Source organism: Mugil cephalus, chromosome 11, assembly GCF_022458985.1.
Source record: "Mugil cephalus isolate CIBA_MC_2020 chromosome 11, CIBA_Mcephalus_1.1, whole genome shotgun sequence".
NCBI lineage: Eukaryota > Metazoa > Chordata > Actinopteri > Mugiliformes > Mugilidae > Mugil > Mugil cephalus.
The window spans coordinates 24,032,988-24,052,053 of NC_061780.1; the positions used below are offsets into that span (position 1 = coordinate 24,032,988).

The 19,066-nt window shown below is 41.5% G+C and overlaps 1 protein-coding gene across 1 annotated transcript in view; it reads left to right on the forward strand.

Annotated features, from left to right (window-relative positions):
* Positions 1–19,066, forward strand: part of tsnare1 (T-SNARE Domain Containing 1) — a 147,640-nt gene that overhangs the window by 64,161 nt on the left and 64,413 nt on the right. The window contains exons 5-8 of the mRNA XM_047597643.1: positions 3,873–3,963; positions 4,070–4,144; positions 4,273–4,329; positions 10,008–10,163. Coding sequence (XP_047453599.1) covers positions 3,873–3,963; positions 4,070–4,144; positions 4,273–4,329; positions 10,008–10,163 — 379 coding nt within the window. The remainder of the gene's footprint in view (positions 1–3,872; positions 3,964–4,069; positions 4,145–4,272; positions 4,330–10,007; positions 10,164–19,066) is intronic.

Genomic DNA, 19,066 nt, shown 5'->3' on the forward strand with positions numbered 1-19,066 from the left:
TCAATGATATAATGTATTTATAGTAATAAACTCATATAATGTTCAAGTATGTTTAAGCAAATAAAACAATCGCACAAGGAACTGATCGTAATTTCCGGTCAGAAGCATTTCTGTTGGATGTTTTTGTCTGTGCTTCGAGCACCACAAGATGAGAGGACATACGCCTTTATAACCACCTTCCTGATGTTGTGTACGTTTCCCTTGTGCCTCAAAAACACGTGGGACTCATCAGAGAATGGACATGGACCTTCTGAGGGTGTCCTGGGAAGACAGTGTTGTTAGTGGGGGATTAGACATTTATTTAACCAGGGAAGCTCATTGAGATAGAGAATCTGTACAATACAATTACAATCATTCATACGTCATCATACATACAAGTAAAATCAGCAGGTTCGTTTGGCTTGAAATGGGTTAAAAGCAGCGACAAACCACCGATGCTTTCAAGTTCCTCCTCTTTGAGAACTGCAACAAAGCTGTCAAGGATCAGATCAGGCAGTTTGAAGACGGACTGCAAGGAATTTCATGCATAGGTAGCAGTGTTACCAAATCCCACTCAAACACTCAAAGGACAGACGGTGTAAAGAAGTAAGACGATCGTAGGAAATGGTGTCCTTGGTTCCTTATCAAGTGGTTTCCTAGGATGGAACCACACCACGGAGAGCTTCATAAATAAACGTGACCATATTGCATTGATGGGTGAGATTTGTACAAACAACCACAATGTATAGTAATATACAGTGTCCAGATCGTAAAGAGATCGTGGCTGAAGCGTGAATATACTGTACAATATGTCACCACAATGAAGCAGTTGGAGAAAGGATAGAAGATATTCACTAGCTCCATGGGAGAAATAATACCTGTTCCTACAATAAAAGCCCAGTTTTTCCTTGAGTTTAGAGACTAGGCTTGATATATGTTGATCCATGAATTGTACCAAGATGGCCAGTGTTATTTACTTCTCCTGTCACTGGTCATAATGTTTTGCCTGATTGGTTTATCTAAAACAATGCAGAATAACAATAGTCATGAATAGCAATGCCTGGAAGAAAAAAACATGTACATTTGATTTGGGGATGAACATTTAAAAAAAACGTACTGGCCACTTTACAGCCGACGGTTGATGGTGACACCGGTCATTGAATAGACTGATGAACGTTTGAATTTTAGTTAAAAGTGAACTATTTTACATGAAGTTACATGAGGTGGTATGTGATAAGTGTCGATCAAACATGAAGGCATCATCAGGGTCGGACTCAGACTTCACATTATGATGTTGCAGACCGGACGTTTTCACGCTTTCTCCATTAAAACATGTGGGCAAGAAGGAACTTGTAGGTTGTAGGAAAATATAGGTTTCAAAAGTCAGGGCACTTTAACAGGCTGGACCTTTCTCTGTCCTGGAGAACGTCAGGTTGCAGATTTTTTGGTAAAATAAAAGCGAAATCTCTGCACATTCTTCGGCGTCTCCGCTGCACATTCAAACTGAACTCATTTCCTTTCGGGTTCCCTAATGCGGCGCGTCAGCCCCACGCTCCGCCGTGTCATTTTCAGCTGGGTGACGCGATGGAGCATTCGCCGGCTGTGATTTCTAAATAATCCTCCCCGTGTCCGCGGCTGCTTCTGCAGCTAAACGATGACGCGTCACACTGAGGTTTAGCGCCTGTTAATCTTTCTGTTGTGTTTATGTGCGCATTCATGTTCCGGCTGAGGCGGCTGCGTCGACGCGCTGAACGCGTCGCACACCATGAGGCATACGCACACTCATCATAAATCGATCCTACATCATGCACTGAGCTTCAGACAGGTTAGCGAAGTAAGAAAACTGGAGCATTTATGGATTATACGTATACGATGCACTAGTCTCTGGAATGTCCAACTTTTATTATCATCCTAACGGAGCTCAGGCATAGAAATTTACTGCCTCTCTATAGCTTTTATATAAGACAGCATTCTGGCTACTTAAAGTCTTAAATCCTGATTAGACAATAAGTGTAAAACTTGTTCCCGTAGAAGATTTCTGTCATGACTTTGGTCAGGGGGAGACAACTGGCTGCGGCCCAATTTAATTATTTCCTTACAGTAAAACTTTTATTTCGAGCCGCAAAATTAACTTCCACCCCGTCCAGGCTGCTTCTTTAACTCCCTTTAACCCTGCTCTGCACAGATACAATGGCAGATGCTCTTCAGGTAGTTTTTTTCTCCCCCCCAATTGACACTTTGGCTTTTCTCACCACGAACGCAGAATCACAGCGACACGCTCCTTTCTAACCCCGATCCACTGTGGCGGTCCTCCTGCCCACGCCTCTGCCACCGGCTTCATGTAGATCAATATTTGAGAAGCAGCAGCAGCAGCAGCAGCAGCAGCAGAGGTGTGTTTGTGTAGCTGCCTATCTCAGCGGGGCAGCCCGTAATAGTGTCAAGTCTGGAAGGAAGGGAGTTTGCGGGGAGGGCGTGAGCCCCAGGATGACCTGGCAGCATGGATATGTAATGACTGTCTTAACCTGGGCTTCCGGCAGAAGTGGCCGCGGAGTTATGAATATGGCCGCACCTTTCGACCCCTAACACTCTGGTGGAGCTTTCCAGGAAAAAAAAAAAACAAAAAAAAAAACATGAAAGAACAGAGAGGATTTGGCCGTTACACTGTCCACCTCTATCAGGGTTCTGTTAATACTCGGTGACTCCGCTGGTCAAACGTAATCTCGGACAGACAGACCTGAGAGCGGGGCCGGCTCAGAGAGTCCTGCACGGGTCACACACACACACACAGGTTACTTTATTTATTTCTTTTAGATAGAGCGTTGTAATTTACTTTTTTTGGACTTCAATCATGTTGTAAAACTCGCCAGCATCTGTCGTCTCCGCGGGAAAGAAGCGTCCGTTTGGCCAATGCAGGAAAGTGGAGACACATCGTCCATATTTATATACAGTCTATGTAACAGGGCAGTTAAAAGTCTTCCCCAGTAATAGGCTGCTGTTATTGATGTAGTAAGAAAAGAAAAAGGAACGGCCTCCCTCGTGCGAGGTCTCGATCCTGTTTTTTATTTTGTGTTTTTATTTTGCTGCGTTAGATGAAAACCCAGTCACCAGTAACCAGTGTGGTGCCAATTAGGAAACACAATACTGAATCATTAGTTCGTCATTTTGCGGCTGATTTCCTGAAGTCTGACTTCATTTTAATAATAATAAATTTTGCTAATTGAAAGTGTTTAATAATCACTAGGCGGGCAGAATCTAAATAAACTATGTGGCTGATGGACTTCTGCATGTGTGCTCTCTGCTGATTCTCTGCTCCAATGACTTTTCAGAGTTCAATTACAAATCTTTATTCAAACACAGTTAAATGTTTGTTCAGCTTGGCCTTTTGTCTGTGGGGCTATTATGGAAATGTTTCCCCATCCATGTAGAATCTTATATGACAAATCATAATGACATACACCGATCAGCCACAACATTATGACCACTGACAGGAGAAGTGAATGACATTGATCATCGTGTGACAGTTCAGTGTTCTGCTGGGAAACTTTTGGACCTGGCATTCATTCATGTGGATGTTACTTAGACAAGTAGCCCCCACCTAGACCACCAGAGGCCCCTTTCCCTCAACCCATAGGAGCCAAAGCCATCACGAACAACATCGTGTAGCCAGACACCACAGGACCCTCAGAAGGTCCATGTTCATTCTCTGATGTGTCACAGCTGTTTTGGAGGCACAAGGGGGATCTACACAATATTAGGAAGGTGGTCATAATGTTATGCCTGATCGGTGATGATAATATATATGATAACATTGGCATACAGTATTGGCAGTATCGTGTCCTAATCCAGTAAACCCTCCATTTCTCTTTCTGTCTCCTGAACTTCATTTTTTCCAGACATTCCACTCAGCAGCAAACCAACAAAGTCATCACCAGCACAAGCCAACTCATCAAGCAACTCTCTGATATAATCAGCGGCTCTTCACGGGTATTTCATGCTCCCCTTCCTCCCTCACTGACTGCCATTCTGAAGAATAAACAGGAGATTAAACAACATTTGCGCTAATTAAAGCTAATCTGGTTTTGTTGCACAGCAAGACCGTCTGCGCCTGACCAGACTAAAGACTGAGCTCTCCGAGTCCGTGCAGCGCTATGGGGACCTGCAGAAGGTACGTTGGGTTTGATGACAGAAATCTACCGCTAGGGTCAATAAATTCTTTACTAATGAGAGAATCGTTCTCAAGTTTGAATTGTTGCACTGAATCTGGCCCTGACTGTTCATTTGCTCCTCTTTCAGAAAATTGCAGAGCGCTCAAGGGCCCTGCTTCCTCTGGCGCAGAAAGACAAGACGAAGGTGAGTCGATGTCCTCCCTCTGTTTCACCGTCATCCAGGAAAGAGATGAGATGCTGCTGTGTAGGGGTGGGCGATACTGGGAATTTTGGTATCAGTCCGATACCAAGTAAATACAGGGCTAGCATCGCCGATACCAACACCAATACCGAAATGTCATGATCATTGAGTAACTTCCTAACTTTGCTTTTAGTTTGTTGATTATGATAAAACACAGGAGAAACATATTAGTTAAACAAACTCATTTCCATTAACTAATTACAATTTAAACTAATTTAACAGTGTTTAAATTAGAAAAGAACTGGTGCAACATAAAAAGGAACAATGTAACAAAATAATAATAATAAAGTCAGTTGAGCAAATAAGTAAAGAAAAGCAACAATGTAATATAAAATCTAAAAATTGTTGAGTTGCTGAGTCGGCATCCTGTGTAATTGTCTTCTCTTCCGAGTACCGACACATTTCAAAAACAGCATCAGCACCTGCATCGGTGTGATGCTGCTGTGATGCTTGAGTGTCAAACTCCGTCCTTATCCACCTTTTACTACAGGTGAGGACGGAGAAGCTCCTGATATGTTCACATGAACTCAGAGGAGTCATTTACTGGACTTATAGAAGAGAAACTGTAACAAAAGTATCAATGTCATCATGCTAGTATCAATCAGCCTTGGTATGGATACTACTGATATTTAGATGGATACCTCTGGTGCTGTATTTCAGCCCTCACTTCCTTTGAACCGTTTAGCCTCTCTCAGTTCCTCACGTCCAGCTCCCACAGACACGTCTTTTTGTTTCTTAAACTGATTCTATTTTAGCATATTATTACTCTGCCGCTCAGTGACAACTAATTAAGGAAACTGCTACTAATAGACTTCATAAAATAAGTGTCAGTCCTCATCGAAGGCAGACGTAAGAGTTGACGCGAGTCATTATTCTAAAAGCACTGGTATGCTCGGAGTTGGAGTGGGCGAAAAAGTCTTAAGTGATCATTTTTAAAAAGAGGCCGAGGTCTCTCATAAAAGTAAAACTACTTATTGTAGGTTAAAACGTGGTATTGGCTTTAGAAGATAAATAGCATGTGTGGATACTGTCACCTTGTCACTCTGCTAACACATAACTCCATCTCACTCAGGTCTGTGCTTTTACATCCAGATTATTGTACGTTATCATTCATCCTTCCAGTCTTTAGTGTATATTTACCTTTGTTTCATGTGGATTTGTACATATACAAATCTTGTATATTTTTAGTTTTATTCTTATTTTATTCCAATATTTTGTTTTCTGAGCTCTTGCGACCAGACAGTATCTCTTGTGGATCAATAGAGTCGAAAGGAACATATACTAACATCAAGCAATGTTCATGTTACAGAAAATATGATCTTTCTTTCTCAGTACAATATCTACAGTTTGGTTTTGAAATCATACAACACTTACTCTACACTTTCTTGGCTAATAAGGAAATTACGAAGAAGACGTCAATGAAGCTCCCGTCTTCCTTTTAAGAAACGTGAAGAACTACAAATGCAGGAATGCAACGCAAATGCTGACATCACCGACCTCATCCGTTATATAAAATATTCTTATATAATTATCCTCTAAAAGTGTCCAAACGTGGCAAAAACTTCCTACTTTCTCGGGAAACGTTCCAAATCTGGAAATGACAACAGATACCGCACTAATAGAGAGACTCAAACAAAACAACCACCACCAGATGTTTTTTATTTATCCGAATAAATGCCAGTTTAAAACTCTGTGCCGTCACGGCGACGCGACCTCCGGGCGCCTCTTTGTTCAGAGAAGAGCTGCGTCTCACACGTCTCAAACTAATTCGCGTTGTGAAACGGCTCTAAAATCAAAACTGTTTGCTCATTTTATGCGCAGTGGTTAGTTCGTCGGCGTCTGTTTCAACATTTGAAGTAAATATTGTGACCTGAGCCTCCTTCCGAAGAGATTGCTTCACACTGTTTCCTTCCCCGCTTTCATTTGTGGCTGCATATCAGATCAGCTCTGTATTTATTTGGTATCATGTAATTCTCAAGGCTGCGTTTCTCCTCCTCACCCACCATTAACTCTGTGTTCCAACTTTCATCAGACAAATGAGCTTTTATCTGTTAATTAGTAATGTTCTTAGACGCCTTGGGACGTCTGGTGCTCTCGTTTCCGGTCTTTCTGGCACTAAATAACCGAGCTGCTGAGTTCCACTTCATATTCAGTGTAACGACACATTCGATATCACTCTTCTTATTGAACCCTCGTCAAGAAATAATGCATTTATCGCTTATAATTTTGGGTGTGTTCATTCCAAGACATGTTTCTGGTCCACACAACAATGAAGAGCGTTTGTCTGAGTGACTGCAGCTCTGAGCAGAAATACTGAGTCTCCTCCTTTCTGGTTGTGTGTTTCATGTGGACTGTGTCTGCAGCAGGGGTGTCACACTCGTTTTAGTCTGGGGGCCACATGCAGCCCAATAAAGCCAGACCAGACCAGGAACATGATAGTGTAGAAAATTAGACAAGTGCATTTATTGAACTTTCTTTTTAGAAAAACATTTTACAAACAACCTCATTTTTATTTTAATTTATTTATGTTTTTTTTTTGTTTTTTTTGGAAAGTAAGCGCTATTTCGGTACATTGCTGGCAGTTACAGTTTAGTTATGGTGACCTCTAGTGGACAAATTAGGAACAGGTGCAGATTTGATTGAAAAATTGCAGTTATGTAATTTTTTCACTTTGCAAATTCATCCTGCCGGGCCACGTTGCATCCTCCGGGGGGCCGGTTTTGGGACGTGGGCTGTATATTTGACACTCCACACTATGACCATGTGTACGCCGATCAGCCACAAGATTAAAACCACTGACAGGAGAAGTGAATAACATTGACCATCTTGTGTCAGTTCAGTGTTACTTAGACACTTAATTTACTTAGACATGTAGCACCCACGAAGACTAGACTGGACACTCCCACAGCCTGACACACTGGGACACACAAAAAACAAAAAACCCTTTAGGAACAACTAAAAAAACATTAAAAAAAAAAAATGCACAAGGTGTTGACCTGGCCTCCAAATTCACTAGATCCCAAAGTATCTGTGGGATGATCCACAAAGCCCCCCAACAAACAACAATCCTGTTTCCAGACACATTCTGTGATGAGTCACGACTGTTTTGGAGGCACAAGGAAACCTGCACCATATTAGTCAGGCGGTCATAATGTTATGCCTGATCGACGTATGCATTTTAACTCATTTTATTCGCTAGCAGAGACAATACGTACGCAGGGTGACTGAAGCTTCTACCTCTTGAACTGAACGGAGCGTGGAGAATCACGTGTATTAACGTTTTATGTCGCTCCGAAAGAATATTATCAACGTCTTTTTATAGCGGTAGGTTTTTTTTTGGGAGGCAGCAATCTCACATTGTATAACTCAATGCATAGCTGAAAGTTCAGCAATCAGCTGGTACATTGTGGAAGAACAAGCTCTTTCAAGAAAAAATAAAAGTCTGGCTTTTTAGATGAAGTGGAGGATTTTTCAGCCAGCGGATGGCGAATGATGAGAGGCATGTTATGTTATATATGAGGTCTTGGTGAATGGTCTCAAAGAGCCTTTTTTCAGACTTATGCAAATGTTATCCCACACACATCTTCAAATTTGCGTCAGCGGAGTTGACCGCGTCTGACAGCTGGGGATCTGAAACCTTGATAATTTATTTTATTTTTTTTATTCAGCATCGCACGAACTTGTGCAAGAAGGTGTCAGAATGATTGTCTCAAGAGTGGTTTTATTTATTTATTTCTTTTTTATTTTGCGACGCGGTAATATATTCCGGATGTATGCATGCGGAGGAGTGAGCATGCGGTCGCAGAGTTTGGCGAGCAGCGGTGAGTCACACCGTGGCCAGTAGACGGAGCGGCGTGACTCAGCCCGGCTCGGCCCCTGCGCCCTGACCCACAGTCGCCCCTCTGCTGTGAATTAGCTGTGCACTCAGCCACGCAAAGGTGGAACGCATTAGCAATGCAAAAAAGCCAAGCGGGCCTCTTTGTTACACAATGCAACCTAAATCAAAGTAAAGGGAAGAGACATATAGGCACAAAGTGTGGGCTTTCACAGAGCGTAGCCTCACTCTCAGACGACCTATACAAAGGTCTACGCTAAGCTAACATGTGTTAGCATCCCAAAAAGACTCGGCTAAATGAAAACTGTCATATTAGATACCAACTGCAGCTCCAGGATACTTTGAAAAATGCACAACCTTCGTGTCTTTACCATTTCTTACTGTAACAAACACATAGGAGACGAGTGGATACTTTTATAAGTGAAATGCACATTATTTTCCTAGCATCATTGCAGCAGCTTCTGTGTACACATAAGTAAGAAGTAATTGTGGAAGTACTCAAATATTTTATTTTAAGCCAGGGATACACACATACTTGTACATTTACAGAGAGGTTTCTTTATGTGCTGTTTCTGTAAAAGGACAAAAAAACAACCAATACATTTAGCTGTAAACATATGTTTTCACCTCAGGTGATGTACTGTGTATCAGAATCACAATACTTTATTGATCAATTGGCAGTTGCTCCCATAAACTGTTGCATGAAGAGTAAAATTAAATAACAATGTAAAAGTATATAGAAAATTAATTAAAAGTAAAGAAAGTAAGAATACAATGTAGAAAATTAAATAAATTGCCGTAAAATTTTAGTTATTTAACAAGTACTAGATACAGTTACACAACTTCTGTCTTTTCTGTCCATCATTGCATAAATCCCAGCCAAATGATTTGATTGGCCTGGCAGATATTTGCCAGTAGAGCTCCCTCTGGTGACTAGTTGTAGTATAGGTCATAAGCTCCACCACCTCCATGTTAGCGGATGGGACTTGGGACTAAAAACCAAGCAAACTAAATGTCAGATACATTTTCCATGATGGTTTCTGTCATTTTAAGTATTTAATATAATGTCGATGCATCTTCAGGTGTCAATTTTGTGCGTACCTTTTGTTTTAGTTAGTTATCTGAAGCTATAGGAACAGGATGGGACATAACGGCGATGAGCCGTCGCCATGCCAACCGCTCTGTAAAGCGGACCAATGGGGCCGTGAGAGTTTTAAAAAATTTTTATAAAAACAAGTACAGTGTATAATTTAACATTTCCTCAGGGGAGGTAGAGCAGAGTGTAGTATTAATTAAACTTGTGGCGGAAGTGTGTTCATGTCTTTGATATTGCGGCTGTTGGCCGGATAACTAGAGCTAGCCGCCGGGGCTAGCTCACCATAGCTAATTAGCAAAAGTCCTGAAATTACAATTTGATTAACAAAGACAGAATGTATCGAGCGCTATTGAGTGTGGACATGAAAGCTACGTAGGTCTCTTGTATCCACAAGGCATGTTAGCTACAGGGGGCTAGTTGAAATCAAATATTTAAAATGAATAGGGTTAGCTAACATAATGGGTAACATGTAAATGTAGTAATAGATTAGCTGAAGATATATGCATGCAATAAAATGCCCCTCCACCAGCAAAAATCACAGAAATAAGCCAATGTTCAGGATGATGGCGATATAGCAGTAACCTGGAGGGTCACTACTATATCACCATCACCAGGGAGCAGATGCAGGTCTGACTTCTGTCTGTCTGAACAGTGTGTGCATGGTTGTTGATTTGTATTGTTTTTTTACAGAGTCCTCAGACCCCCTTCTCCGGGCCGATGGAGGAGGGCCCACTGTTTGGAGAAGCCACAGGCTCAGAGGCAGGAGCTCAGGCCTTCCTGTCTGAAATCAGCGAGGAGGACGTGGAGGTGCTTCGTCAGAGAGAAGAGGCCCTGCTTCAGATCGAAGTAAGAACATGCCTCATTTTTTACCTACTTCATAGTGTTTGACCGGCCGACTTCATCACACGCGGGGATCAGAAAGTTGCCTGGTACAATCTCGCCGTTGGTAGCCTTGCCCTGCTTCATGGATTCTAGTCTAAGACCGTATCAGTTCCTACTGCCAGTTCAGGACATTTTTTGCAACATTTTGCAGGTTGATATTAGAAATCCTAAGTAGAGACTAAGTTTACCAGTGTTAGGACTTCTAATCAACCTGTAAAATGATTCAAAAAATAAAAAAAATAAATGAAAAATAGTCTAACACGGGTAAACTTAGTCGCCATTTAGACGATTTTTTATTTTTTTTGCAACATTTTGCAGGTTGATTAGAAATCCTAACACTGGTAAACCTAGTCCCTACCTAGACACTATTTTATATATGTATTTATATTTTGGGAATCATTTACACAATCCACACCACAGCAGATGCACAGTGATACCACTCCAAAAAATCCAAATCCAAAACGCTCCCTGCAGGGAAAAGATGCGTGAAACTATTTAAGGAAATTTGTGTGGGGGAAGTGTTTGGTTTTAAACACGTCTTTTTTATCATTCTAATTTTGATATACGCTTACTGATCCCTTTCTAGGAAGCAGTAAAAACCAGCATGACCAGGATACTGACGTATCTTAATATTCTGTATCCTGTCAAAAGACCCAATACAACGTGTAATAGTTTGAACTAACAAGCGCTGTGTGTGCACCAAAGCCTGGTTTTATTTTTTCCCCCCTATGTCTTTGTGCCTAATTGATTTAATTAAAAAGCGACTTAATTAAAAATACAGTCACACCGCTGCACTGAGTGACATGTTCCTTCATTACCACGAACGCACAGTGACCTGTTTTGGCCTGTTAAGTAACACTTGTTGATATAAAAAGCTGTATAAAACGAGAGGCATTTACATATTTTGCAGGACTCATTTAAAGTTGCCTGTCCCCACGCACATAGACGCACAACGAGACCGGCAGCGTCCTTGTGATTTCCAGCCTCCATGCTGATATTCTCTCAGGACCATTAAACCGCCTGCACCGTTGTGTTTGATGAGAAACGATAACTGGCATTTTTTTTTTTTTTTTTATTTCCAGGGTGAATCCGATCATTATATCTTATGCAACAGAAATAAAATGCTCCAGCCATTTAATATTTAGCCCGGTGTCTCAGATACAAGCAGCTGAATTGAAAAAGTAAAAAAATTAAAAAAAAAAAGAAAACAGATTGTTTGTTTTCTTCACATTTTGCATCACAGGAAGCCAAAACAGCCACGTTACTAACTAGAAACTCACACATGCTCCGTCTACTTCTCCCACCTCCAAAAGCTTATTAGTATTTTGTCACAGAACCCCCCATGCTGCTGCAGGATATTGAATGCTGCCCAATTACTAGATGCTTATATAGACTTGTTTGTTCCTTTTACCTTGGTGCGTGTGTTTGGAATCATAATGTCTCTTGACTTTAACTTTTTGAGGCTTCTTGCCGCAGGAACTCAGCGGTGTTCAGGTCGTGTCTTAAATATCGCTGAGGTGGTGCAGGTGTTTTTTTCAGATGGATGAATCCACTTTGCGATGAGGTCGCTCTTTGCTCTCTGACCAGACGGAGTCGGGTTCCAAATATATTTTAACTGACAATGTTTCCCTTTGTGGGGAAACTGCAGCGGCACTTTTGTCGTTCTGAATATATGAGCTAGTTGGCAATTTTACAAAAAAGTAAAGTATTTAACTGGAGGCCAGACATAATATTGCCCTCTGTGTACACGTCCATCTGTTGAGCAGTTTCCTATTTTCATAAAAGCAGCGAAAGCATAACATATTTTCATTTCAAGTGGCAACAAAACATCATTTATTTGTCTGAGTTGTACCTTTTGCCCAATTATTGCGATTTTCATAGTTATTCCTTGGTTTTGGTCTCCACCATCTCCTACAGGAAACATCAGCATCATTAGATGTGTAGTTCTGATATATGTTCCTGTGCTATGCAGGGCTGCACTATAGCCAGATGGGAAATGAAGAAATATTGTGCTGTAACACTCTGTACATTCTTTTTTTGGCATTCACTTATTTCAATGCACCTATTTTAGTAATTGTTGTAAATATTGTGTATATAATATAGTGAGTATTTTGTTATATAGTATGCATGATCGATATATCTATTTAGAAAAAAACTGAACTTTTGCATTTGTTTATTCAAGAAAAATGAATCATTTGTACATATCTGTGCGAAAGTAAGTGAATGCTTTTTTTCATTATCTGCTGTGACCCCCTTACATCAGCTAAATGTTTCCGGTAACTGCTGATCTGCCCTTCCGAACGACTTGGAGGAATTTATAGCCCATTCCTCAGAACAGAACCACTTCAGTTCTGAGATGTTGGTCAGTTTCCTGACATTAGCTGTTTGCTCCAGGTCCTTCCACAACATACTTTGACTGTATTGGTCAATCCCAATACATTTATTTAACTGTTCTTCTGTAGAATGACGTGTGTGCTTGGGGTCGTTGTCCCTCTATATTACCAAGTTTCTCTTAGGATTCATCCGATGGACAGATGTCCTGACATATTCTTTTTGAATTCGCTGGTGTACTCTGAGATTTATTGGTCGTGGCCAGTCGGGATATAACTACTTTTAAGCAGCGCTGCCTTATAATCACATTATTTAATAGTTGATTAACCCTCCATTTCCTTTCGTTTCACTCTGTTTCCTGTGCGCTCCCCGATGCCCAGGCCTTATTGAACGCCGCCGCTCTGCTTGTGCAAAATCTGCTGAGGAAAACTTTTGCAGACGATTATAAAACTTCACAAGCTATTCCAGTGGTATATGGCTGAATCAAAGCAAGCAGAAGCCTGACACATGCCGCCGCAGTCTGCTTTTAAAACGACAAGCCTATGCCAGGCAGTCCGGCTCTGGGCCGCAGCTTGCCATGCAGCAGTTTGAAGGATAATGATAATGTTTTAGGAGTACTTTGCGGCATAATGAAGACGTATCTCGGTGCCCAGTTGGAGCTGTCTGAACTTCATCAACATTTCAAATCAGCTAATCCCACCGCGGGAGCCGAGTTCTGAATGGGGAGCGCGGAAAAAAGGGAAGAGCATCAATCTCTCCCCGCAGAGTGACACACAATGAAAGAGCCGCGGCGCGAGTGACAGCTTCATTTCAGCGCTGCAGCCGGGATGGGCCGGGCAGATGATTGGTGTTCAGACAGGGTCGTCTGGCCCGCGCTTTAGTCATAGCAGCGCGGATAAATGTCATCGTCAGCGATCAGGCAGGTGTTGAGGGGCTTGACGTTGTTCCTTTGGGGAGAGTGATAGTATCTGACAATGTGCTTTTTCGCCTCCGTGCCTCCCTCCTCGCCGTCCAAACACCCTTCCCTCACATACCACTAAATCAGTTTGCTGCGAGTCTCGGCACATCGCACTTTTCTAGCGCGCACCCTCCCCCGAGGACCAGCAGACCCTGGTGTCTGTCATCGTTATCAGCTCCTCTCTCTGGTTCTGAGGTTAATTTAGCCTTCCTCCGAGACTGGATGCACTGTACGTGTGAGCTTTGTCGAGGCTTCCCGGCTGCAGCTGCGATGGCAAGTTGCGGTGGATTCGGCGGAAGTCGACGGTAGTCTCTCAGGGGTTTTTCCCAGGCTGCTCGCTGCTCCAGCAGACGCAGAGCTGCAAATCCTTGAGCTATAATCTATGAAAGTGCACATATAATGGTGGGTATCTGGGTAAATAATAACCAAGGCTTTTCACGGTGGGCAGAATGCATGAGCTGGTGGTCCTTCACATAGAAGTGACTCATTTCGTATGGCGACCCTCATAGAAAAAACACAAGCACATAGCAATCGTAATGATAATAATAAAAAGCTCCACCATTCGGCAGCACGGGCAGGAAAAAAAAATAAATAAAAATCTCGTGCACATGTTTCCAAGTGGCACTAATGGACGCGGCTAGGCCATGCTTCTTCTTCCCATCAGAAAAAAATAAAAACCAAAAAATGTGCTCATTGTTAATAAGCTGCCAATATACTGTGTATTATTTATAATGAATAATAATTGGATCACTCTGAGGCAGGTAATTACCCAAAATTGGTTATATAATTTGGGATTTTTGATATTTAAGGTTTATCTATCTATCTATCTATTGAAACTACAGTAAAAAAATATACTAGTAAAATCTAAATACAATCAAATGTGAATGTCCCCTATAACCTCCAGCTTCTTGATGTGTAAAAATATTAACTCTGGTTTTCAGGGCTGAGTATCATTGCAGACTCCTTGAATTTATCCAAAGCTGATTTACAAGGTCCAGATTTGATACGATTTATTTAGAGATGTTTCAGTTTTTGTCTCAACTTTGCTCATTTAGGAAAGAGATTTCCACAAAATGTGTCATTGGTTCTGCGGATTTGTGGGATTTTCCACAACATCTTACCTCAAGTTTCACATCTTGCACGCGGCTTTAATTCGTCGAGCTCTTCTCCGAAGTCGTACTTTTTAAATCCAATCATTTCTCAGGTCTGATGGCGCTCGGCTCAGAGATGGAGCATATGTTATGTTTTGCATCGCAGTGACATTTCTAACGAGAGGCTGGAGGTTGCAGGGAATGGTATATATTTAAAATAAATCAATCAAAGAATACAAATCGATACTAAGTCTTTTAAATGATGATTGGTTTGAACTTGGAGATTTAACATTCCTAATGGTCTTAATGGTTATGTAGCCGACTGTAAGTGCAGGCCTTAAGGTATTCGCCCCTTATGCCCATATTTGGAGTATCCGAGTGTGGGCGGAGTAAAGCTCATCCAACATGGTGACTGCAGGCTCCACCCCCTTCGGGCTACATTTTAAAGATTTTGAATCCAATGGGTGGCGTCACGATGATTTTGCCCATAGTACATACAGACAGCTGATGCTGCATTCAAGACAACTTGGGAAAAAATAGCTCTGACTTGTCAAACTTGGAAATTACTGCTTCCAAAATAAAAATAAATACCTGCTACACATATTTTAATATTCAGGTAGCGGTGACAATATACCAAACTCCTCCCAGTTTAACAGAGGTATATCAGAAGTCTGGAATTTCTGAGTTGGAATATAGAATTTCCGAGTTTTAGTGAAGGCATCATCCAAGCTGGCATTTAGATTCTATGAGTACTAGTAAGTACTACATTACATACTACACCATGTGCTATATACATAATATACTGAAGTGTACCTCAAAGCAACAACCCCATGATTTCTGCTTTACGAAATACAAAAGCCATGAATTACTAAACAGTTTGTTTCTGCACTTGAAAGACTCTTTAATTACACTGGTGCTAGTGTGTTTGTGTGTTTTTAGTTTAGTCTGTAGATCATCGTGTTTATGGTGCTGTCGTTTCAGAACGAGACCACTCTTCTAAATCTGAATAAAGGCAAGTTTGACTTTTATAAAGTTGAACATTTTACACCGGTCCCGGCTGGGATGAGTTCAGATTGGAACAATTGGGCAGATATATATTGAATGATTGCTTTATAGCACAAGCGACAAACATGCGGCCCGTGGATCAAAAGCAACCCACCAGTGGGTCTAATCTGGCCCTCAGCAGCATGGATTTGCAAAGTGTGGTGAAAAATACAGAAATACAGAAGAATTGTCAATGAAAATAACTGCTATCCCTAAGTTGGGCTGCATGTGACCCCCGAACTAAAATGAGTTTGACTCCCCTACACTGGAGGGAAAGTCAGAGGATCATTAAGAATCATTGTTTTAGTTCTGTTGGAGCTAATTTGAGCTAAAACAAAATGTTCATATAAAGCAAAAATTACTGAATTAAAAATATTTTACATGCACTTTTTATCATTCGAAGAATTGAATCGACTTTTTAAAACTGAATAGTCGATACCAACATCATGCTACTGTAGCGACCTTGTTGAAACCCGTTTGAAGACAAAGCATGGGAAGGCACCGAGCACCCTCGAGGTCTAGCAATTGAATTTTTTTGGACACCGTGTCCTTGAGTGTCATCACATTATTCCACATGTTCTGACAAGAGATAGAAATTAGAATATTAGTATCCAACCTCCGCAGCACATTCAAATCCCCACAGCTGCACTTTATGTGCTTTTGGCACCGGCGATCATTTCATCAAAAATGAATTCATATAAAAAGGAGAAAAAAAAGAAAGAAAGAAAAAAGCTCAGGGCATAACAGAGGACAGCTTTCAAGGGGAATCTGAATACCACACCTGGCCCAGTAGGAAGAGAGAGGAAAAAATAGCCCAAAGCGTAGCGTGTCTGTCCTTTTAATGTATCCTCGGGACAATCTATTCACGTAGGTTTACCCTTCAGTGGAGACAGGTGTAGTAGAAAAACACCACCAGATAAATCACTCCAGTCAACAATATGACTTTAACAGCTTCATCAGAAACAATCTGACGGGGAGTGTGTTACAGTGGATTTGGAAAAGCATTTTGTTATTAGCCCTGATAATCAGAAGGGCTTCATGTTTCCTCTGCTTCCACATGGAAGCTAATGGTTTGACTGGCTCATTCAGCGTAATGAGAATATCAGCCTTCGGCGACATTCAGAGTCTGATTCTTCTCCGGTTCAGGTTCCTGCTAATCTGTGACTATGTAAATTTCTCTCTTACACTTAAGAACATTATTGTGAACGCAGGTAAATAAAGAAATAACGAGGGAATATCCCGTCTATGAGTCTAATGTGCAGTCTCTTTTGAGAGAAAAATATTCCACAATGACTAAGACGAGATGTTGAAGAGCTAAGACTAATATCTGGTGATTAGAAAAACACTATGACCAAATCTTAACATGACATTGTTCTGGCTTAAACCCCACCAACATCAGTGGAAAGAGAGATCAATCACAGTGTATTTGATGGGAAGAATAACAGCCCAATGGATCCCTGTAACAGCACATTGTAAAATATCTGTGTGAGATAGTCCAGAACAGATTTTAAAATGAAACTTTTTTTGTTAATGTTGTTTTTCCTTCGATATCTGATCGATTGCTTTACTGGACTTCATCAGACTCATTCTGATAAGAACTGAGGCTCTGCACTTATTATAAATACTTGAGCCTCGGATAAATCTCTATGCTAATTGAAGACGGGATTTTCAGTGAAGCATGAATTTACAAAATTCGGAGCCATCTGCCGTTATTTGTTCTTTGCTCCGTCTGATTTTATGATGTGAATTGAGCAGCTCTGGAAACTTATTGTAAAGATAACGCTCGACTAAAACTCAAAGGTGACTTTAATTATTAGGAATCATCCTCCGGGGACAACAGCTAATTCCATAGCAATCTGGCCAGCGGCCGCCTTGATAGTGTATCTTGGTCGGGGCCAGATGGACAGATTTGCCGTCTCTTAGGCCCCGCCACCACGGTAACTAAGAGTGAATCATCAGTATTGCCTCCTGCCTCGGCTGTGTGTTTCTGCGGTGAAAGAGATATCAGGTTGTGCCTTGGTGGACCGTAACCTCTGTCTTTGATATTTCCAGCCCATTCTCCTCGCTGCCCTTCAGGCTCCGCTGTTGGCATCACGTTATTCAGGGATGTTTGGTCCTTGGGCTACCGCCAGAGAGGAAACATGATTTTACATTTATAAACCGTTTATTCGGTAAGGGCGAAAAAAAAGAGAGAGATGTCTCTCATACGGTCGGTGAGGGGAAAAATGTCATCTTTTTTTCCCCCCTGTTCCTCCCCCCTTTCCTCACCAGCAAGCGTGCAAGTAAATCTGCTTAACAGTTTTTCTGCTGCGGCAGTGACACTGTGTCCTGTTGCCCGATGCCTTTGGGCTCGGGCGGGAGATGTGGGGAGAATTTCATATCAGCATTAAGCACACTTATCAAAGAGAGTGAGAGAGGGTTGGGAGGGGTGGGGGGGTAGTCGAGCATCACAGAGTATGGCAGATAAACTTATTTGTCCTTTGTCCAGGCCACTTTCATCATCCATATCTCTACATAACTGTGTGTCTTATCGTCTCTCTCGTGATTACAATGTATTATTGGCGTAACATTTCACTCAGAAGTCGGCATGACCCCTCGCTGCACCTGATTGGAGGAGTGCTCTTCTCCGGGTCTGACAATCCTCCCACCTTTTCCAAGAAACTGCATCCGAAATAAATTTAGAACGACGCGGAGTACAGAGTGTATCCCCCTTTGAATTTACTCTGATATTAATTCATAGTTTTCATAAGGGTAAAGCATTAGTCCAAAATGGCCGCAGAGATGCAGCAAAAGTCAGTTCATCTCCGTTCAGTTTCAAGACAAGAGTATTTAAAACATCTCTTAGCTAAAAGAAAAACTATGATATAAAGAGAAACTGCAGGTTTTGAGCTTAATTTTGAGAGTCTCTTAATGTTTTGGGATGTGAAGCACAAGAAGCAAAAGAGAGTATTAATTAGTTCACTTTGATTTAATGTCGGTTTCAGAGAAACTGCAGTCAGCCTTTTAGGGCTGTGATTATGTTGTTAGGTTAAGTTGATGTAGCATAAGACAAATCCAACCTTCTTTTGTGATTATGTCCTCGTCCCGCCCCATACTTTGGTTTGTCAAGAATTGAGCAAATTAGCAATAACACTGTGGAAAGCAAGCAGATTATCAAGTGTAGTTAGTGTAGTAGAAGCCCTAGTTTCGGGGGCACTGCTGTCATTGTTTAAGGGCTACGTTTTTAGGTGGAGGTGGTAAACCCAACCTCGTTTCTAACATCAGCTAGCTACCTTTAGCTGAAGCTAACTCGTGTTACTCTGGCCCTTTCATGCATGAATTACGGGAACCTTGGGCAAGATTTTTTTCCTGTGTGTTTTTATAAAAAATGATGCAATTGAATTATTTTCAGGAACCCATTTTCCTAGACGTTACAAAATTGTCCACTCACATGAATAATTACA